This window comes from Ovis aries, chromosome 21 (genome assembly GCF_016772045.2).
Source record: "Ovis aries strain OAR_USU_Benz2616 breed Rambouillet chromosome 21, ARS-UI_Ramb_v3.0, whole genome shotgun sequence".
NCBI classification, from domain to species: domain Eukaryota; kingdom Metazoa; phylum Chordata; class Mammalia; order Artiodactyla; family Bovidae; genus Ovis; species Ovis aries.
The window spans coordinates 6,701,210-6,724,845 of NC_056074.1; the positions used below are offsets into that span (position 1 = coordinate 6,701,210).

General features: G+C 42.9%; 1 protein-coding gene and 1 long non-coding RNA gene across 3 annotated transcripts in view; one reads left to right on the forward strand and one right to left on the reverse strand.

Moving 5' to 3' along the window:
* GRM5 (glutamate metabotropic receptor 5) overlaps positions 1-23,636 on the forward strand; it is a 644,237-nt gene that overhangs the window by 613,503 nt on the left and 7,098 nt on the right. The window contains exon 9 of one of the 2 annotated variants that reach the window (XM_060404226.1): positions 8,266-8,361. The exons of the other annotated variant lie outside the window; for it this stretch is intronic. Within the exon in view, the coding sequence (XP_060260209.1) occupies positions 8,266-8,361 (96 nt within the window). The remainder of the gene's footprint in view (positions 1-8,265; positions 8,362-23,636) is intronic. 2 annotated transcript variants of the gene reach the window in all.
* Positions 1-23,636, reverse strand: part of LOC132658363 (uncharacterized) — a 39,499-nt gene that overhangs the window by 13,294 nt on the left and 2,569 nt on the right. The window lies entirely within an intron of this gene.

Below are 23,636 nucleotides of genomic sequence, written 5' to 3' on the forward strand. Positions count from 1 at the left end.
GAAAACTAAGATCATGGCATCTGGTCCCATCACTTCATGGCAAATAGATGGGGGAAACAATGGAAACAGTGTGAGACTTTACTTTCCTGGGCTCCAAAATCACTGCAGAGAGTGACTGCAGCCATGAAATTAAAAGACGGTCCTTGGAAGCAAAGCTATAGAAATCCTAGACAGTGTATTGAAAAGCAGAGCCATCACTTTTCCGACAAATGTCCATATAGTCAAAGTTATGGTTTTTCCGGTAGTCTTGTATGGATGTGAGAGTTGACCATAAGGAAGGCTGAGCACTAAAATATTGATGCTTTCGAATTGTGGTGCTGGAGAAGGTTCTTGAAAGTCCCTTGGATTGCAAGGAGATCAAACCAGTCCATCCTAAAGGAAATCAGTCCTGAATAGTCATTGGAAGGACTGATGCTGAACCCCAATACTTTGGCCACCTGATGCAAAGAGCTGACTCATTGGAAAAGACCCTGATGCTGAGGAAGACTGAGGGCAGGAGGAGAAGGGGGTGACAGGGGATGAGGTGGTTGGCTGGCATCACTGACTCAACGGACATGAGTCTGAGCAATCTCTGGGAGATGGTGAAGAACAGGGAAGCCTGGTGTGCTGCTGTCCGTGTGGTCACAAAGAGTCAGATACCACTGAGCAACTGAACAACAACTTAATTAAGGGATGCCAAATGTTTTCATGGAATAAATACTTTCCAGTAGAAAATGCTAATGTAATTAAAAGGTGTTAGTGTTAATGAAAGTGAAAGGGAAGTCACTCAGTCGTCTCCAACTCTTTGCGACCCGTGGACTATAGCCCACCAAGCTCCTCCGTCTATGGGATTCTCCAGGCAAGAATACTGGAGTGGGTAGCCATTTCCTTCTCCAGGGGATCTTCCCGACCCAGGGATCGAACCCAGGTCTCCCACATCGCAGGCAGACGCTTTAACCTCTGCACCACCAGGGAAGCCCTTAAATACAAGAATACAATCTCTCAGAAAACCTCCTATAGAGACACAGAACTTCAGATCCCAGTACTAACATCAAAGATTTCAAGGGAGGAAAGGAAGCCAGGTTGAAAGAAGAAGGGGGAGGAGGCGGGAGAGGGGGTTGGAAGGGGTGGCCTTACAGACGTCTCATGCCACCTGCAGATACCCAGGCGTTATGGGACTTTTCCCTGGGCCTCCAGAGAAGGGAGGACTGGAACTCGGCCCTACCAGAAATCAGACCAGACCAGAACCAGAATTCAAGTTCTCTGCCAAGAGGAGGTGATCAGTCTCCAATCTTCAGCTCAGGCTGAGGGCCCTTCAACCAGATTCCTGCATCCAGGACCGGAGGACTAGAAAAACAGGGAAGGATAGGAAGGGTTAAGGAGAGGAAAGAGAGAGAGAAGAGGAGAGAGGTCAATAAAGTCTCTTGTTCCTTACCAGTCGGGGCACTCTGGCCAGTTGTTCGCGTCAGGAGGAGACCAGGGACAAAAGGTTCCTAGTTGCGGCCGCTGGGTCTGGCCCACAGGCAGGCAAGCTGGCCCCTGAGTACCCTGAGTGGTCAGGATGTCAGTCTCAGCAAAGAAGAGTCCCCACCAGAGTCGCCATTGCAGGAAGGCAGACCCCCTCCAGGGCCCGAAACTGGGCTCTTATCTAACACTCAGAAATGAATTGTCCGAGGAGACACATGTGCTGGCAAAGCAAGAGATTTTATTGGGAAAGGGCACCCGGGTGGAGAGCAGTAGGGTAAGGAAACCCAGGAGAACTGCTAAGTGTTAATGAAGAGGACTCAAAAAACATTTCCACTACACAATATCATCAGGAAAAGAGTTCCAGTGGGTGGGTGGAAAATATACATCAAATAAATGAATTATTAATAGCTCCTTTCACTGACTTCTAAGATAGACTACATTGGATTCCTTTAGATATTTTAAAGGATGATAGAATAAAGTAAAATACGTGTACCGTGGTTTCTACACATCAGATAAACTATGTCCCTGTGGATTTCACTAAACTGAATGATACCTAGTGTGGTTTGAGAGTTAAAGAAAATACAGTAAATGGTGTGTTTGGTGAAGAGACTGAAGATGAAGGTGGATCTGACATGCCTCCCCCATAGGCCTTTCACAGCAGGTTACTTATCCTTCAGCATCACGCGTTCCTCAACGCACACAGCTGGGAGTTAGCAACTCCACACTGCCTCCAGACACGTTCCACACGTCGCGTAGAAATGCAGAAGTGAAAAACCGCCTTCTTTGAGGCTCCTGACATCTAGTTATCCGTCTATCCTTCAACTTTGTTTAAAAGTACCATCTACTGCCAACTTCTGGGTAAAGAATTTCTGTCTACTCCAAGCTCTGCTACCATTCTGAGTTACTTGAATGGCAATATAAAGGGTAAACTAGGGCTTCCCATGCGACTCAGTGGTAAAGAATCCGTCTGCCAATGCAGGAGACACAGGTTCAATCCCTGGGTCAGGAAGATCCCCTGGAGAAGGAAGTGGCAACCCACTCCAGTATTCCTGCCTGGAGAATTCAAAGGACAGGGGAGCCTGGGGGGGTCACAAAGAGTCAGGCATGACTGTTTAGCAACAAAACAACAACAAAGGGAAACTATCATCATAGGCTCACTTCTCAGTAATGATTAACTTCTAATACAATTAGAATCATCATTTTAGTCACTCTACTTTTGATAAATGTACTACCTGAATCTCCCTCACATAGGTAATAGTTATTTCTAATATCAAACTCTTTTCCTTCTAGCTTTAGGTATCATCTCCACAATAGCTGCTATTTCACCAAATATACACACTTTTGCTTGAATATATTCATTTTATTCTAATCTTTGATCTCATTCTGCATTCATTTACCCATTTTGAACCACATAGCCTGTATAGAAATTTCAATATGTCTAGTAGATTTCTAAAAATTTCCAATGTCTAGTAGACACTGATAGAAATAGGGAAAAGGAAATAAAGAAAAGGAATTTTTATTCAAATCATTTTGGGCAAATTACATTTATTATCCATTCCTGAGTGACTACTCCTATATTTTTAAATTTTATTATTTTATTTTATTTTTTAATTTTATCACCAGATAAACATGGTCTCTTGTAGAACTAAGAGGAACTAGAGCTTTCTGAACAAAGGAGAAACAAAAGGAAAATAAAAAATGTTTACAGAAGGTAACTAAAGCTAATTTCAGAACAATTCTTTCTTAAATATTTAAAAACTATGACAGTTATTCATACCAGAGTTATGGCATAGAAACCAGTGTCAAAGCTATACTGTGCACAGACCTACAAGTCTAAAGAGTATGAAAAAAAAAAAAATAGCAGATTGAAGAGCTCTGAATTCAGCATCTAACATACAGCAGGTACTCAAAAAGTGTTTATCAGGAATGCTTACATAAACAGTGCTACAGAAGTTTTTGAACAGGTAGACTGAGTACGTAATTCCCTTCCCTCGACCATCCCATAGTTTATCTGCTTTCTGTGGGTACTTTCAACCATCCTCATGGTATTTACAATCATCTGTAGGCTGATGGCTCCCAACTATGTCAGAATCCCCTAACTTCTGGATTCTTAAATCCACGTGCCTACTAAATGTATCTAATTGTATGTTCCACCAGCCCCATATTCCACAATGAAGCTTTTTCTTTCTTCCTCCAAATATATACCCTCTCCTACATTTTCTTAACTTAGTTAAGTGCACCACGCACGGCAATAACTGAGGTAGCATTCTACACTTCTCTCTTTATCAATGAAAAGTGAAAGTGAAAGTCACTCAGTCGTGTCCAACTCTTTGTGCCCCCTTGGACCATACAGTCCATGGAATTCTCCAGGCCAGAATACTGGAGTGGGTAGCCTTTCCCTTCTCCAAGGGAAATTCCCAACCCAGGGATTGAACACAGGTCTCCCGCATTGCAGGTGCTGTCTTTACCAGCTGAGCCACAAGGGAAGCCCAAATTCATCAATAATCCTACTAATTTTACTTCCCATATATTCTTGAAGCTGTTATCTACTCTTTCTCCATACCATCACTACCCCAAGGAATTATCTCATCATCTCTCACATGACTATTGCGGTAGGATGAGTCTATCTCAAGTCTATCTCAAGTCCACAGTATTTTATCTAAATGTCAACTCCATGTTTTTTTCCTTAGCCTTAAGATCTCACAGAGGAATCTCACAACATTACAGTACAAATTCATCCATAAGCTACATTTTATATCCTGCTCCATCCACACCTTGCATTTTACTTTGCCTTATTTTACACTTGACTGGCTCAGTGGTAAAGAATCTGCCTGCCAGCGCAGGTTCAATCCCTGGGTTGGGAACATCCCCAGAGAAGGAGATGGCAATCCACTCCAGGATTCTTGCTTGGGAAATGCCATGGACAGAGGAGCCTGGCGGGCTGCAGTCCAGAGGGTCACAAAGAATTGGACAGGTGTTGGCAGTTAAACCACCATCACAGTCGGCAGGGGGTGGGGGGAGCACTTTTTCCCCATCTACACCATGCTGCTAAGAGTCTCGCGTGTTTGTGCTTGATTTTTATTTTCTGCCTGCTTACCTGTCTCTTCATACTGTACTCCTTCTCATCTTTGACGATGTTCCATAGGATATCTTGCTGAAGTTTTTCCAGCCCTCCTAGTATGGGTTAAGAGTCCTTCTTCAATGTTTCTACAATAAAGCTTCTTACTTTCTTTAAAAATTATCTGTTTACAGTTCATCATCCCACTCCACATTGTGAACATACCAATGAGTTACCCACGTGCTCCTTATCACAGTACCTTGCACATAGAGTATTCAGTAAATAGGAATGCTGTAAATTAAACCCAAACAAGGGAACACGATTTAAAGTGAATAAGTCATCAGTTCAGTTCAGTTCAGTCACTCAGTCATGTCCAACTCTTTGCGACCCCATGAATCGCAGCACGCCTGGCCTCCCTGTCCATCACCAACTCCCGGAGTTCACTCAGACTCAAGTCCATCGAGTCAGTGATGCCATCCAACCATCTCATCCTCTGTCATCCCCTTCTCCTCCTACCCCCAATCCCTGCCAGCATCAGAGTCTTTTCCAGTGAGTCAACTCTTCTCATGAGGTGGCCAAAGTATTGGAGTTTCAGCTTCAGCATCAGTCCTTCCAATGAACACCCAGGACTGATCTCCTTTAGGATGGACTGGTTGGATCTCCTTGCAGTCCAAGGGACTCTTAAGAGTCTTCTGCAACACCACAGTTCGAAAGCATCAATTCTTCGGTGCTCAGCTTTCTTCACAGTCCATAATAAGTCACAGTCTTGTTTCTAAAATTATTGACATTGTTACTTCCATGGAAGTTGAATGTAAATATGATGAGCTTAGGAATCAGAGGCACAAACTCTCAACCTGAGTTCCCCACACATAAACCACGTGAGCCTGGGTTTACTTATGTTCATCCTCAACGCCTGCCTCTTTAGGATGATAATAGCACCCACGCTTCTGGGTAGTTTTAAGAACTGAGGATAATACAGCAAAAAGAACTTGGTACACTCAATATTCTGTTATCGTTATTTCTCAGCTCAGTTCAGTTCAGTCGCTCAGTCGTGTCCGACTCTCTGCGACCCTATGGATTGCAGCACGTGAGGACTTTCTGAAATGGAAGTATAGTTGCTTTACAATGTTCTGCCAGTCTCTTGTGCATAACAAAGTGATTAAGGTATTTGCATATATATATAGTTATTATTATTTTTACTGTGACCTTGAAAATAATTACAAAGCACTTTATTTGAAAAGTGAGTCCATATTTGTAAAGCACTTAAAACAGTCCTCACAAGTATGTGCACGTGTGTGGATACATGTGGATATGTGTGTGTACCTAGCTTTTAGCAGGTACCTAAAATATATATGAACTCATTACATAAGAGAAATAAATTTCACTGACATTTTATTAATTATACATTCTGAAGAGCTTCAACTATTTTTAGTTGATGTTTTTTATTTTTTAAATAAGCCCAAACAGAAAGAATTATGCAGCTGCAGCAGAGACTATAAAAGCATTATTAGCTACTTTAAACTGTACATTATTGTTGAGTGGAATAATGCATAAGTGAATGAATGAAAATGTGGTCTATTTAGGCATCTGGTAAACATACTTCAGCTGTAATTACAGTTATAGACAGGAAGAGGGAGGGTCCCATCTGATAGCAAAGATGAGCTTCCCAGTCTGTAAGTGACAGCCTGTAAATGCACCTTGCTCTGAAAACAAGAACTATTTGGAAGTTCCAAATAAGTCTAATGTATCTCTTGCTTTACTAGAATTAAGTTGGGACTTGTATTTTTATATTATTTATAAAATTTGTTACCAAAAGAGAACGGGTTATGAGAGAATAGAATGTTTAGGATCTGTTTCATAAGCAGGGGCACTTGGCAGCGTGCGTGCGTGTGTGTGTGTACATAAGCGAGACAAACAGAGACAGAAGTGTTTGAACGGGAAGTGTAGATGTCCTAAATTATCTATTAAAATATTTAACTGGAAATTAGCCTAACAGAAGATATTAAAAAATACTTCAAGGACCGCTTTGTAAGGAACCATGAATAATTCTATTATTCTACTAACATTCTCTTAATCTCTAAAGCCATGTGCTGGCAGTATAACTCAATTCACAAATAAATACAACATGTTTTCTACTGCAATGTGATGACTGGTACTTCACAAGGGATCCTCTTCAGAGGTGTTTTCTTTGGTGCAGTAAAGGCTGCTCTATCTGGCTTTAAGCTCTTTTCCTCTCTTCTTTATGGCCTAGACCTAAAGTTACTGAGTACATACTGCCTTCTCGCCTTCCTTCTCCCAAGAGACGGCGAGCTCTATGAGGCAACGCCTGTGGGTCATTATCTCTCTATCCCCAGGACAAAGCCCAATGTCTAGAATTTAACAGATGCTCAGCTAACATCTGCCGAAGACAGTAGTCCATTTTGCTTCACTTAAAAAGCCATTTCACTTTCACTCAGATGCTAAAGACTTTTAACATCTTAGAAGAAAACAAAGTCATGAAGAAGGCCTTTATCCTAGGACAAATAGCGATTATAATTTTATTGCTTTTTGTTTTATTTAATATTAATATTGAAACAAAAGGAAAAGAAACTGTTCTAAAAAGTGACTATATCGAGGGCAAACAAGTCTCCTGAAAGACAGTCTATCACTACCTGCTGAATGTCAGGAACATGTATGACATGGCACCAGATCAGGCTCCTGATTTAGGAGCGAAAATATAATAATCACAATAAATCTTAAGAGTCTTGGACCCTTACAAGCTCTACGGACAAGTCCGCTCTACTAGGTAGGCTTGTGATTCCGGTCAAGTTAGTCAAGTAAGTCTGTTTTAATGGGGATCACAGTGCCTCTTTAAATACCCCCGCAGGCTTAAACTGGTGAATAAAAAAGAGATGATTTCTGTGAAAGCATGTAGGCTCTGAAAACTGGCATACAAATACAAGGGCTCATCTTGATGCACCACGTAGCTGGCACATGTTGGAAATCACATATTTCAGTTGAAACTTCTAGTATCTTCCAGGAGTGCTGAATTGCCAACTCTGAGGTAAAAGCTGTTTGAGGCACCCTCCACAATGCAGGCAGCTCAGTGCTGAGTGTTACACGTCAGTTTAATGGTTATATAAACCTCCTACATCAAAGGAACATCTCTTTTCTCTTTTAGCACCACCAGTTTCCAATATAACAGACAGACATAGTACTACTCAGTGAAGGTTCATTAATGATACAGATGACTTTTTAAACTAGGAGGCAACACATTATAACAGCTAAAAGTGCAGGTTCTGAATTTAGCTTCCTGTGTTCAAATCCTGGATCAGTCTGCTCAATCCTTACAATCTCAGGTTTCTGCTTTGGTAAAATGGATATAATAATAACAGAGGCTCTGCCACGAGTTGCTGCCAGGACTGCATTTAGGTCAAATGCCAGCATCACGGCTAACACATGGTAAACATTAAATAAATTCTAGTTTACCAACATTCATCTTTTCCTTAGATGCTATGAATTATGCTTTTACCATAGATTATTAAATATGATCAACAGGCAGTTTAAAAGGGTAGACCACATGTGGTTCAACCAAGAAGTAACAAAACTGTCCACATACCATCACAACTATCTCCAGCGTCACCGGTCAGCCACCGCAGTGAAAGCAGGGGCCCCGTTCAGCCGCGGGGCCGCCCTCGAGAGCCCAGCTCTCCCTCAGCCTGGCCAGTGAATCCCACAATCACATCTTTCTGTTTGCTCCTGCCCTTGTTCATGCTCACCAGGTACAAAGACAGGAGACTGGCCCAGCACAAGTCGGAAATAGAGTGTTTCACCCCCAAAGGGAGTATGGGGAATGGTGGGAGAGCAACCATGAGCAGGTAAGCAAAACGTGAGTGGCCTGAGCTGGTGTGAACTAAGTGTCTGCAAGCTGTAGGCACAGGTGGCTCCCTGTCCGGGTCCTCACTCAACCCTGCCTCCCAGGCAGTGTGTCCAACCTGGGCCACCGCTGGATTTCTTTGTGTGTTTGATTTGCAAAACCCACACCATCCTCAAGAGAAGCGATGGGAGCCTCCTGTCCCAGATGCTGCTGTTTCCCAGGGCTGTGTGCTTTGCATGTCTGAAGCCTTAGCTCACAGTCAGTGTCCCTGTGGATCTTAACTTACTGGTCAAACGCTTCTGTGGAGTTTGCAAAGTGGGAGGAAACTCAGAACTATCCAGTCACTTGACAAAAATTACACGGCAAAAGCCTAGGACTGGTTTTGAGGCAAGGACTGCCGTGGAGGGAAAGATTAAGCCTTGATCTCACAAGCTTGGGAATTAATCTGACTTGCATTGAATGAAAAGTCATCTCACAGCCAAGGGCAAATGCCAGGTCAAACAAGTGAACCACAGAGGCCGGAGGCTTTTTGTGAACGGACACCAGGAAAGCTAGCCCTCCTCTAGCTACTGCAGCTTTGCAGCCCCTTCCCCCTCTGTGTTTGGTGGTGGACGCCCCGTATCGCTGTGCTGTGCATGTTCCTTCCTACCAGGCCTTCCCAGCTGAGCTGTGTCCAGGAAACGGGGATACTCGGAACTATGAGCATCGACTGAGCTGTGTTGCATGAAATAATCGTGCTTTATTGCATGGGACTGGGTTTCAAAGAAGAGGGCTCTGGAGATAAAAGACTGTCGAGGCTGGCGTTAAATGGCTCCAGGAGGCTGGAGGGGCCGAGTTGGGAAACCGATCACCATGAACAACTCCCCACCTCTAATTTGCTGCAGCATTTCCCAGTCCATCTGCCATACACAGGTGTAGAAGGGAAGCTCTTGCAAATCAGCCTGGGTTCAAGGAAAGGGGGCGTGTGGCGTGTAGTGTGCACGCGTGTGTGCGCGTGCTGAGAGCAGGGGCTGCGGTCCTGCTGCAGAGCCACGAGAGAGTCCAGGCCCGCTGAACTTGCACACCCCAGCGCTGTTCGATTCCACAGCAGTGGGCTTCTTTCGGTGTCCAAAATAATGCCTATGTTTCTACAAGGACACTGTACAACTTTTGGAAGGCCATTCACACTGCAGTCTGTGAAAATGGTGTCCTGACCTGTGTGGTGTATAGCCTGAGCCATTGTTCCTCGCAGCCTGGTCAAGAGCTTGACTGACTTCATCCACCGCTCCCAGACTCAAGACAGCGAGAGCATGAGTACATGTAGGCACGTACGTGTGCACACGGGTCTATCTGATGGCCTTATGCCCCTTTATACAGCCATCTTTAGGTCCCAGTGTATCTGGAAGACAACCCCCAATGGATCATTTTGTGGGGGTCACTCAATAGACTGCTACTGGGGTTCCTAGGGTCCTTCCATTCAGATGTGAAAAAGTGGCATAGCTCCTGTACTTGAAAATCATTCGAACAGTGTCAGGGTTGGCAGGACAAGGTGAAAAGACTGCACCAGATGAGAACAAGGGCTCTGTCCAAAGTGACTTCTGAATTGAAGCACTGTCTTGGACTGGATTTCCCAAACCTAGCAAACCTGATTGCCTATCAATTATACTAAGGCAAAAATGGATAACACAGATCCAGTGTTTATAGCACACAGAACTCTGCTCCATGTCATGTGGCAGCCTGGATGGGAGGAGAGTTTGGGGGCGAGTGGATACATGTATATGTATGGCTGAGTCCATACATATACATGTATATGTGTATATATACATACACACACACATATATATACTGAGGCAAAACCTAGGAATCTGTATTGTAACAAGTTTCCAAGGTCATTCTGATTTAGTCAGTCCATAAACCTGAGTTTTGAAATAATCCATTTGTGTAGGAGATGACGTGGAGCTATTCATGGCAAACAGATTTCAATTCTGTCATGCCGTATTCTCGTGAGTGTTTGGTCAGCGCCTCGAACTCTCAAGTCTGATCAGCCTAGTGAGTAGATTTGTTCAAGGCTGCCTTGATTGAAAACAGGTGAGGTGAAGACAGAGCGTGAGTAAGGGGATGCCAGCTTCCTTGGTTCAAGTCCAGATCTACAAAGGTAGCCACGCAGTGTGTCTACACTGGAATGGTCTGTTTCCCTACAATAGGAAGACATCATTTAGCATTTGTTTGTATACAGCCAAGGTAATGGCGAGGCTTATTACACTGATATGTCCTGGCAGGCAGAGGGGAACAGTATACGCTGCCCCAAGGACAGTTCTGTTGGTGCAAACACCTTAGCCCATAGATAAGAATACTTAAGAAGAAACAAATGACCTTCCCTTCCTACTTTTTCTTCTCATTTCTTTAGCAGCAAGTAAAAACTGACAAAGAGAGAAAGTGTATGGGAGGAGTCCTTATAGTTGTTCATATCAATACACACACAAATCTACTTATCCAGAAGAAATAAGCTTAATGTGAATATTAAGAGAAAGATATTAAGATATCAGAGGGAGACCACTGCAGTGTAAACTATTTCTAAATAAGGGGTTAGAGTAGTTAATCTCAAGTTGCTTGCTCAGAAATGGAACAGAAGGGCTGGAAACCCAATACCTACACGATACTTTGGTAGGTACTTTTCGTATCCGCTGATAAGGCCCTCTTTCTTATCCACGCCCACTCCGTCCCCCAGTTGCTTCCCAGAGTCACAGGCATGCATCATATTTACTCTGCAAACATCGGGGGTGGTTCTGTGGCCATCATCAAGTCCAACCAGCCCCAGGGAGGGGCTAAGGGAAGATCAAACCACCACAGAAAACCAGGAATGTTAGCCTGTATCTCACTGCCTACGGTTTCTACGATGAAACTACAGAGTGGACTTGATCCTGTGAATTTACGCCTGGGGAGGGCCTTGTGAGCCACACGGCTTAGCAGGAGAGGAGGAGCAGCTGTACAAGGCATGCAGTCATGGCCCAGCAGAACAGCGTGACCTCATCAGCAGCGCTGGCAGGGTCTGGGGACACCGCCTCCCCCTCCCTCCTCCTCCTACCCCCTCCCACACTCGGAAAGGACTCGGAACACTGCAGGCATCCGTAAGAGTCTAGCTTCCCGAAGCACTATGTCATTGTTTTCCCTTTGGGTGAACTTTCTTTTTCCATCTGACTGTACCGTAATTTCCCATTTGTTCACACTTTGACGGGGGACAGTCTGTGTTTCAGAGTAGTCTTCCTGATTGCAGGAGGAGTGAGAGAGAGTCCTGAGCAGGGAGATGCTCTAAGAAACGGGAACTCTCTGAACCCTGGAACGTGGGAGTTCATACAGAAATGATTCACCCCCAGGAATGGCTAGAACCTCAGCGATGAATGTCGTCATTGACCGTCTCAGCAGGGGGATTCCACCTCTGTGCTTCTTAAGTCTGCATTCTGATGTGCTCACGTTAGACTCCGTGATGGAGAGGCACAGCCACTCTGAGTCTCCCTGTCTCTGAGAAAGGGCCCTCCTTCAACAAATGAAATAGATCTAAATCCCCCATTTAGTGCTTGAGGGAAGGAGGGTGGTAAGGGGTGATTTTTACCGTTGCTATGTCATGACACCAACTATGTGAAAGAAAGATCAATCCCCAATCAGTTGATTAGGGATTTTCACCTAGTAGATGCAGCATCTGATTTTAGTGGGTATAAATATTTAATAATTCCTTGGAGAATCCAGTAACAGTGATGTCATAAGAGTCATTATTAAGTGAATAAGGAACTCAGATTTGAAAGTAACCCCCAAACATGATATCTGTACTAGGATTCTTTTGCCTTTCACTCATTCAATGACTTCTTCCTCCATGTAATGCTCATTATTAAGCATCTACTATGAGCCAAGCACTGACAAGACCCAAGGTGAAAGGATGACCGAGACTAATGCCTCTGAAAACCCACTGTCCATTGAGGAAAAGAGAAAAACAGATCACTGCAAAGCAATGTGGAACTCTTTCTCCATAGGATAATTATTTATCAGGTTAACTTCTCGTTTAGTATCATATATAGTAATCTACGCCAGTGCAAACAGAATTAAGAGTAACAGAAACGAAATAACAATAAATGTTCAGAAATGGCTAGACACACAGCTATACAAAATTCAGAGTCTATAAAATGCTCCAATCAAAAGACATACAGTGGCAGACTGTTTAAAAAAGAAAAGCCTACAAGAGACCCATTTTAGGGCACAGCACACAAATAGACTAAAGGAGGGGTTAGAAAAAACATTTCACGCAAACGGAAATGACAAAAAAGCAGGGGTCCCAGGACTCATATCAGACAAAACAGAGCTTACAACAAAGGCCATAAAGAAAGATAAGAAGGACACTATACCATGACAAAACTTTGGAGTCCACAGGAGAGAGAGAGTCCAGATTTTCAGCACAGCAGCGGGCAGCTGGTCGCTGAGCAGCAGGTGAGGATGGCTGCAGTATCTTGTCTCCATTCCTCCCCAAAATCAACTTCAGTTAACCTTCTAACATACTCAGAGATGTTCTAAAACAAAACTAATAATAATTGCTATGCATCAGACACTGGTAGTCCCTTCACAAATGCTCTACATCAGGTTCTCACAAGAATATTATAAGCAAGATATTTTTTCCTTTCTGTGGGACATATGAGGTCATAACAGTTTTTTGTCTTTCTCTAGCTTATTTCACTGAATACAATGCCCTCGAGTTTCATCCACGTTGTCACAAACGGCAGGATTTCCTTCTATTTCTAAATAGAATAAGCTGAATAATATTTTTTAACCACATTTTCTTTACCCATTTGTCCACCAACGGACTCTCAATGCTAGTGCTAAGTCACTTCAGTCGTGTCTGACTCTGCAACCCCATGGACTGTAGCCCACCAGGCTCCTCTGTCCTTGGGATTCTCCAGGCAAGAATACTGGGGTGGTTGCCATTTCCTCCTCCAGGGCATCTTCCTAAACCAGGGACTGAACCCACATCTCTTCCACCTCCTGCTTTCGCAGGTGGGTTCTCTACCTCTACCACCACCTGGGAAGCCCATGGACTCTCACACTGCTCCCATGTGTTGGCCATTGTAAATGCTGCTGCAGCGAACATGGGGGTACAGAAATCTTTCCAAGATATTGATTTCATTTCTTTGGGATTAATACCCACTAGTGGAATTGCTGGATTCACATGGTAGTGTGATTTTTTAAATTTTTTGAGGAACCTCCAAACTGTTTTCCACAGGGGCTGTATCCATCCATATTCCCACCGAAGTGTACAAGGGTTCCCTTTTCCCCTATCCTTGGCGAGACTTGTCATTTCTTCTCTTTCTTGATAGCGTCCATTCTAACAGTCATGATGTGACTGTGGTTTTGATTTGCATTTCCCTGATGATTAATAAGGGATAAGCACCTTTTCATGTACCTGTTGCCTATTTGTATGTCTTCTTGGGAAAAATGACTCTTTACAAAGGACACATTCTCTTTATCCATTTATCTATCAATGGACATTTTGGTTGTTAGGCTACTGTGAATAATGCTTCAGTGAACATGGAGGTACTAATACCTCTTTGAGATCCTAATTCCAATTTTTTTTAATAAAAGATTGCCAGGAGAAATATCAATAACCTCAGATATGCAGATGGCACCTCCCTTATGGCAGAAAGTGAACAGGAACTAAAAAGCCTCTTGATGAAAGTGAAAGAGGAGAGTGAAAAAGTTGGCTTAAAGCTCAACATTCAGAAAACTAAGATCATGGCATCTGGTCCCATCACTTCATGGGAAATAGATGGGGAAACAGTGGAAACAGTGTCAGACTTCATTTTTGGGGCTCCAAAATCACTGCAGATGGTGACTGCAGCCATGAAATTAAAAGACGCTTACTCCTTAGAAGAAAAGTTATGACCAACCTAGATAGCATATTCAAAAGCAGAGACATTACTTTGCCAACAAAGGTCTGTCTAGTCAAGGCTATGGTTTTTCCAGTGGTCATGTATGGATGTGAGAGTTGGACTGTGCAGAAAGCTGAGCACTGAAGAATTGATGCTTTTGAACTGTGGTGTTGGAAAAGACTCTTGAGGGTCCCTTGGACTGCAAGGAGATCCAACCAGTCCATCCTAAAGGAGATCAGTCCTGCGTGTTCATTGGAAGGACAGATGCTTAAGCTGAAACTACAATATTTTGGCCATCTCATGCGAAGAGTTGACTCATTGGAAAAGACCCTGATGCTGGGAGGGATTGAAGGCAGGAGGAGAAGGGGACGAGAGAGGATGAGATGGCTGGATGGCATCACCAATGCGATGGACATGAGTTTGGGTAAACTCCGGGAGTTGGTGATGGACAGGGAGGCCTGGTGTGCTGTGGTTCATGGGGTTTCAAAGAGTCGGACACGACTGAGTGACTGAACTGAACTGAACCCAGAAGTAGGATTGCTGGATCAGGCGGCAGTGTGTTTTCAATTCTCTAAGGAACTTCCATACTGTTTTCCACAGATGTTTTGCATTCCCACCAACACTGTGCAAGGATTCCAATTTCTCCACATCCTTACCAACATTTATTATCCTCTGTAAAAGTTTTTTTGTTGTTGTTGTTTAATAGTTATCCTAACAAGTATGATGTGATAATACTATGTTGTCCACTAAAAAATTTAAGAGGGTAGGCCTCATTTTAAGTGTCCTTATGATAATATAAGGAAGGAAGGAAGGGAGAGAGGAAGGAAAGATTGCAGAGATATATCATGAAGCGTGGGAAGCATCCCAAGGGGAATGGAACTGGAACTGAGTGCCTCCCATCTGTCGCATGTGTCCATTTTATGCAATAAGAAAAAATAATCCAAAAAACTGCCTTCTTAAATGAGGAGCTCTTTTATAGGTGCTAACAATAAGCAGGTCAGTGGTAGACGTCCAAGTGGGATTCAAGCCGTGAACTGCAAGTACTCTTCAAACATCAGATTTAAGCTACATGCATTCAACTAAGGTCAAAAGGAATCTTGTCTAAATGGAAGCCATTCTGGGGACTTCCCTGGCAGTCCACTAGTTAGAGCTCTGTGCTTCCACTGCAAGCCGTATGGGTTTGATCCCTGGTCAGGGAATTAAGATCTTACATGCCACAATGAGTGGCCAAAAAAAAAAAAAAAAAAGAGAGAGAGAGAGAAGAAGAAATTAGTTTTCAGCAACTGCTGTAAAATTCCAGGGAAGTCCTCTTATCCTGCGGTCCCTCGGGAGTCATATCCGCCATGTTCAGGTGAATGTCGACACAGAGCTTTGGAATTTATCAGCAGGCCATCTTACGGACACAGACTTTGGCACTGCTCTTGTCCTTGCTGTTCCACAAAGGTATTCTTGTCAGCCCCTCAGTGCAGCGTGCATCTTGGCCCTTTGCAGAGCCAATATTGCGTGGTGGCTGTGATCTTCATTTAGGGTCCTATTTGAGGCCCTGGTCTCCCTTTTGAGTTAGACAATATAGTTAAGTTCCATAAACCTCAGTTTTCCATCTATAACACAAGTTAGTAATACCTGTCTATACCAAGCATTCACAGTGAAAGAATTGACTTCATCTTCTTGAAGTGAAAGGGAGAAGGAAGTGGCAACCCACTCCAGTATTCTTGCTTCAAGAATCCCATGGAAGAAGGAGCCTGGTAGGTTACAGTCCATGGGGTCGCAAAGAGTCAGACACGATTGAACAACTTCACTTTCACTTTTTCTTGATACTCCCAGCCCCCTACTCTGTACCAGGTACCATACTAAGCACAGGAGATGCGTGCAGTTGCTGCCCAGGAGGGTTCCACGTTTAGTACAGGAACAGACCTATCATGAAAAATGCTATGTTGCTAAGTGCATGTCAAACTGCTTTTGAGAAGGTCAAATATAACAATATAGGGAAAAACGCCTTGTGAAGTAGAAAGTTCTATTCAAACGGGAGCTATTATCATTCTAGGACTCTCCTTTGCCACCAATCCCAATCCCATGTTTTATTCAAGGCTTAAATCAAGCTGGATTCTTCCGCAAAGTCTTCCCGGCTACACTGGGCAGCAGAGGCACAGAACAGCTGTGTCGTCTTTTGGTCTCTCCTCAGTTGCAATCTGGGCATTACAGTGATTACTAGGAGAGAAAAAATCATTTCCTATTTTGGAAAAAACTTCTCATCTTAGCCAAAGCACCGCAGCTAAGCCTAGAACCCATATCTCAGTATGAGGAGGAGTTTAGAGTCCAGGTTACTGAATTATGGATCAAAAGAAACAGCTTAACTTGAAAAAGAAAACTCTGTGATGATTCAACAAACTGCCTCTACTTGGCACACACTCCTGCCTGTCCTTCATTGGATGCTTCCTCTCTATAAAATTTTTCAGTTAAGTCACAACAATACTATAAATTACTATGCATAAAATAAATAAGCTGGGGGGAGGGGGAAAATAAATAAGCTATAAGGCTATATTGTACAGGAAAAAATAGCCATTATTTTATAGTGACTTTATTTTTTTGTTTTTTTTAATTTTTATTTTTACTTTTACTTTACAATACTGTATTGGTTTTGCCATACATTGACATGAATCCACCACGGGGTACATATGAAATACAATCTATAAAAATTTTGAATCACTTTGGTATTCACCTGAAACTCATACAATATTGCAAATCACTATTAATACTTCAATAAAAAGTAATTTGAAAAAAGGTTTTTTTAAAGCAGCAACAATACTAGACCATCAGTCGCTTCAATAACCTACCTGAGTGGACCTGGGATGTACTGAAAAGGCCTCCTGCTGCTATTCGACCAAAAACAGTTAAAATAGGGCTGAGAGCTTCTCCTCCCACCAGGGTTTTATTAGGGACTAAATGCTTACTAAGAGATGTCCTCCGACAGAACCGTGTCAGAAGCATGCCGCCACTGCTCTTGTACCAGCTACTTTAAAAGAGAGGCAAAAGTCCACTCTGGGGTTCTTGGAAGGGCTGCTCAGGATTAAATACATTGAATTATTTTCTTCGCCATATATGCATGACGCATATTAACTGGATTTTGTTTATGCATGTTATTTCACCACTCCCTAGGCTTTCAGGCCTCGGTAAGCTCCACTTTATTTGCAAATCCTTCTTTGAGCTTCTTCCCCTGTGAGCAACCTTTTCTCTGAATTCCTCTAATACCACAAGAAAAACTCAATGTACAAGGACAAATGTCTTTTTTTTTTCACAGTAGTTTTCACACCCATATTTTCCTTCCCATCCTCATTTGGCCATACCTGTTAGCATCTTCAAACTGTATCCTACCCTCTTAAAACAAGCTCTTAAATCTACCCTGGGTACCACTATTGTTTATGTCAATCTTCTTCTCATTGCCTGAAGGACTAACTAAGTTAAATACTAAATAGGCTTGAATACTTTCCTGAAGTAGGACCAGGACTAGGGACCAGAGTCCGGTCAATCGATGAAGCTTTGGTGAAGGTTAAAGAAGATTACAGCATGCACGCTTCCTGTGTTCAACTGTTTCCGTTGAGCTCAAGAAAGAAGATCAAATGCATAAAATATTAAAGAACAGAAGGGAATTCTTACACTTGAAGTTTAACACAGAAAAGCCATGTGTATTTCTTTATATAATCATTTACTGATTGATCAATCCTATAGATTATATGGGCATCTAATAATGAGGGGCTTCCCAGGTGGCTCACTGGTAATGCAGGAGAGTCAGAATCGACCCCTGGGTCTGGAAGATCCCCTGAAAGGGGAAATAGCAACCCACTCCAATGTTCTTGCCAGGAGAATCCCATGGACAGAGGAGCCTGGCGGGCTACAGTTCATGGGGTCACAGAGAGCCAGACATGAGTTGTTGACCAAACAGCAGCAGCAGCAGCATAAAAACCCAGCATTATAACTAGCGCCCAAAGAAGCTAAGACCTTTTCTACTTTCCTCCTTTCCCAACATATCATTTTCTCAGAGATTGGACATAGCTGAAGAGACTGGTCATGCACACACTAACAATGAGAGCACCTCTCTCTAATGTATCAGATCACCCATCTATCCCAGATGCTATTAATAATAAGCCCAAGGCTGATTACTACTGAGTTATTAAAAAAGCAAAAGAAAGTAGAAGAAAAAAGATTCTTATAGGTCTGGGATGGCCAAGAAGACTTTTTACAGCAGACAAAAAGGTCTAAACCCTGCCTTCGATTCCTTAACTTCTTAACTCTATCCTCACACAGTCAAACTGGACTACTGGCTATCTCCTGGAAAGCTCTTTGTGGATTCCTGGATTTCCGTCACTGCTAACCTTCCTGGAGAGCAATTCCTGGCATTCTCTCTTTGAATCTTGCCATAAGCTACTAATTATTCAAAACCTCGATGCAGTCTGCCTCATGTATGCTGGCAGCATTCCCTGGCCAATCCCCTCCCACGGGAAATGGTTCCTTCCTCCTGTGAGGTTTTGAACCCCTTGTGATTTGTACCTTCTAGTAGCTCAGTAAACTGACCGCTTGTCCCCGTGCTCCCCCATCCCTCACTCAGCTCATGCTAAGCATCCTTCCTTCTGTCCATCTGCTTCCTCATTTCCAAGTCCTAGGAAAAGGAAAACAACCTCTATCAGAATCCTGTAACTCACAGTGCTAGCCTTCTTCCATAAGTGTGCTCTCTCTTGAATTCAGTTATATCCTCTTTTAGGGAAGTCTCATATCAAGAACTCTCAGCCACAATATAAAAATCTCAGGTGAATCAAAATCATTGGCAAATGCATCACAAAGATCTTATTACCAATATTAATTGAAATACCAAAAATTTCAAAATAGTGCAGATTTAAGACTATCCCTGACATTACACCCCTCTTACTTACTGGTATTTCAAAATAAGTCAGAGAGAAAATAAGCATACTATAGAGAGGACACCTGGAGGAGGGCATGGCTACCCACTCCAGTATTCTTGTCTGGAGAATCTTGTGGACAGAGGAGCCTGGCGGGCTATAGGCCATAGGGTCGCACAGAGTCGGACACAACTGAAGTGACTTAGCATGTATGTATGCATACAGAGGACAACTGTCTTTTGTTGAATCACAGCATGAAAAAAAAAGGCTGATAATATTAATGTATATGATTGCAAGCTTCAAATTCCTTCATCATTATCTTGACCAATACAGGGGCTCAATCAACCTGTGCTATTTGAGTCAGCAACCAAAGAGATATGCAGGGTGTTTTCTTGAAATTGCAAAATACGTGAAAAGTAAAGAGATATGGGGTAAATAAAAGAGAACATAAATCAATAGTTTATCTCCTTAAAAACATATATCATCACCAGATAACATCTGAGGCCACTCTTCCATGGAATAAGGAAAGTTCACTTCAGAAAGCAAATCTGGCAATGTACTGTCATGGAAAATGGAATTGGAAAAATCATGACATATTAGTCCACACTTTACCACTTTCTGTGTAACCTTGAGTAAATCACCTAATCTCACTGAGCCTTGATTTTCTTATTTTTGGAAGGAAGATAAAGACTGATCCTATCAACTTCTGACAGTCGGTGTTTCTAAAAGTGCTTTATAAAGCACTATGAAAATAGATGTTATTGCTTTGATTATTATGTCTCTATCAGGTAATTTAGTCCTTGACTTCATTTCCATTTACTGAAGTGTTTTTCCCTATACGTGCATCTCTAATGCATACATCATCCTGGGCATTTAAATTGTTCTTGACAGCAAGCCAGCTATTTACATCCATTTACACCGTAACTGGGTAAATTTATATAGAGATTCTGCCATTTTCTTATATATTATGGTGCGTTTCTCAGTATAACTGTCAAAATCAAGATGTCAGGTTTTAGGCAAAGCTCAGAAAGAAATTATTCCATCTAATCTAGAATGTCTGAATATAAACAATATCAGATTCCTCATTATTTTTTAAAAAACTGTATTTCCATACTTTGTAATTCAAAACTATTGAAAGCAAAATACTGATTTTTTAAAGTTTAAGAAAATGCTCAAAAAATGGAACTGCAATTGCAAATTTTCTGCTTATAATATTAATGAAATTATTTTATTGATCTAAAATTGTCTAATGTAACTCTACAGACATATTTGCTAATGATGATATAAGGTTTTTGTAGTTTTTAAATACATTTTTATATTAGGAAGTTCTTTTTTATATAAAGTAAGTTTAACCTTACTATACCTCTCTCTTGGCTACCCCTGAATTCAAAATCACAAACAAGAGAGGTTAGTAATGATAGTTTTTTCATAACAAGAATTTTTGGATTTTCAGAGGATATAGTCCCCTTTCACTTTTCACTTGCATGCATTGGAGAAGGAAATGGCAACCCATTCCAGTGTTCTTGCCTGAAGAATCCCAGGGACGGCTGAGAAGTTTCTCTCAGATACAAGAATGACAAAAAAGAAATCAACACTTCCTTTGTGTATTTCATGATAGTATCCAGATCTGTGTTTTTTACTTCATTTATGAAATAATCTTTTCTCTGTACACACTGAGTACTCATTACAGTGAGTTGTATAAAAAAATGAATCCATATGACAAAAGAAAATCTCATTAACATTAAATTTTTAAAACTTAATTCTAACAAAACTAATTATGAATATATGACTTTTTAAGAATAGAAAGGATTTATCCACTCAATTATGAGCCAAAAAATATTACTGAGCAGGCAATGGAGTGTGCCCAGAGGCTCCATGGTAAAGAATCTGCCTGCTAAGCAGGAGACATGGGTTTAATCCCTGAGTCAGGAAGATCCGCTGGAGAAGAAAATGGTAACCCACTGTAGTATTCTCGCCTGGAGAATTTCATGGACAGAGGAGTCTGGTGGGCTACAGTCCATGGGGTTGCAAAGAGTTGAAACAACTTAGCAACAGAACAACAATGCACTGGGTATTATGCATAGAACAGGAAACAAGGAACCCTCTGTCTCTGTCTTCAAAACACTCCATCCCTCAGATGAGATGGATATACCACAGAGTTACTCAGTGCCTAAGACAGGGACTCTAGGAATCTAACCCGGTCGGGGATGGCATCAGGAAAACTTCCTTCAAGAAAAAACAATTAAGGTAAAGTTCAAAAAAAAAAAAGGAACTATTTAGGCAAAAAGGAAGAAACAGGCAGAGGAGGGAGTGCAAATGAAAGAGCAGGAAGAAGTAGAATAACGTAGAATCTAGTGGAGTAGAGGTGATCACCCAAGGAGACAGCTAGGGTGAGAAAAGGCATGCCGCAGATAAAACCCTATGTAACTCCACAGCTGGGTACAGTCGGTCAGGTTAAGGAGGAACAACCAGAACTATGTTATGGTATTACCATAAACACTCCGCACTGAAGTCTCCCTTCCTCAAACAGAGCTCAAGACAGCACAGGAATAGTGGGCCCTCCACATCCCCAGTCACTGATTCTAGGAGTCCCAATGGACACCAAGGGCTCAGCTACTCAGACTCCTGACATAAACGGCACAGTAAAACGAAAGCAGTCGGCACTCGGCCTCAGGTCTCGCATCCACAGATTCAGCCAACAGCAGACCTGACTCTCTGGGTTGAAGCCACGGACGGGAAACTGCAGATACAGAGGGCCAACTGTAGAAATTATTTTTGTTTCTTGAAACTTAGCATTCACATAGAATGCAAAAAATAACTCCTTAGATACCTTCTTACTTTCGTTGTTTCCTTTAATCCTCAGAACCGTCTTCACCAAATGAAGTCTATACCACCTGCTTTTTTATTGAGACTTAAAGGAGATTATTATTTTGTAAGCATCCAGAATGGCAGATCCAGAATTAGAACCCTGATTTTAGAATCCTTTGTCCACTGTACTTTCCAGGACACCACACAATGGCCCTGCTGGCTTAAAAATCCTAATCTTCCATCAAACCCTTATTAAGATCTTGCTGTGTGCCAATGAACAAGACAGAATAGGTCCCTATCTTCATGGAAACCACATTCTACTAGTAAACTGACTAATGTCTTAAGGTCAGTTTTCTCTTAATTCCCATGTGCTTTGGAGAAAAAAAAAAATACCCCATGACCCAAGAAAGGCAATGAAGCGTTCAGGTAGGGACTCCATGTCTCCGGTGTCTCCGGTGTCTCCTGTGTCCATTTCCAGTTATTTAGATTGCCTGGTGCGCTCTCTCCTGTGTGACCACAGGCTCCTTCACTGTGAGCAAAGACATGGCCAGGAAAGGTGGCAGTCCCCTGTGCAGGTGGCCTGGTGTCTGGCCAATCCTGCCGGCCATGCCAACCATCTTGCTGATCAGTTTGCACTGTTCACTGAACCTGTGGTGAGCAAGGCGTGAGCTATGAGGCTGGAAGAAAACGCGAGGAGCCCTAAGAACTGCACATACGTTTATTCTCTGGGGCCCGGCACCGCGGCTGTGGCAGCGACAGACATGCTCTATTCTCTCCTGGTTGACCCAGTGGACACAGCCCTTCCACAGCCTCACCAGCCTAACGTAGCCATAGCACAGCCCTAACACCACCCCAAGGGCTTTTTAAGGTGGAGCTTATATATACCTTGGGGCTTCCCTGGTGGCTCAGACGGTAAAGAGTCTGCCTACAATGCAGGAGACCTGGGTTCGATCCCTGGGTCAGGAAGATCCCCTGGAGGAGGAAACGGCAACCCACTCCAGAATTCTTGCGTGGAAAATCCCATGGACAGAGGAGCCTGGTGGGCTACAGTCCATGGGGTCGCAAAGAGTCGGACACGACTTCACTTTCACTTTCTATATTCCTACCCAACAAAAGCAGCCTGTGGGCAAGCGAGTGCCTCCGGAGGCGCATGCACAGTGCCCTAAGTGAGCTCAGCTGTTACATAACCATTATTTACAAAATGTAGTGAGAGGGTGGGGCGAGAGAGCCTGACCATCCCATCTTGGCTAATTTGCTCTTTCCCGACACTCGTTGGGACCATTTCCTTCTCACACATTCACCCGAAGGGTTTTCAACCCGCTCTCCTGGCTGGGAGCCCAGCTACCTGGCATTCTGGTGACTGTTACTGTTAGGGTTACGTTCCATTAAAACTGTGTGCTGGGGGCGAGAGCTTCCCTAGGGTAAAGCTTGGTAGAGTGAATCCAGCTACACTTCTAGCTTCTAGCCTGTGCTTTGCAGCAAAAGTGGCCTCAGCTACCCAAAAGACTTTGTTTCTTATCCTGCCAGCAGGAGAGAAACGGGGGTGAAACGGGGTTGCTGGGAACCGTGTTCCCAATCAAATCCCATACATCGTTTGGCCCATTTCTCCTGTGCCATGTTCCAGAAGTTAGTGGACACTTGGGAAGAGGGAAAGTGATGCACTGAAGACATAGAGGGTGGCAGGTCAG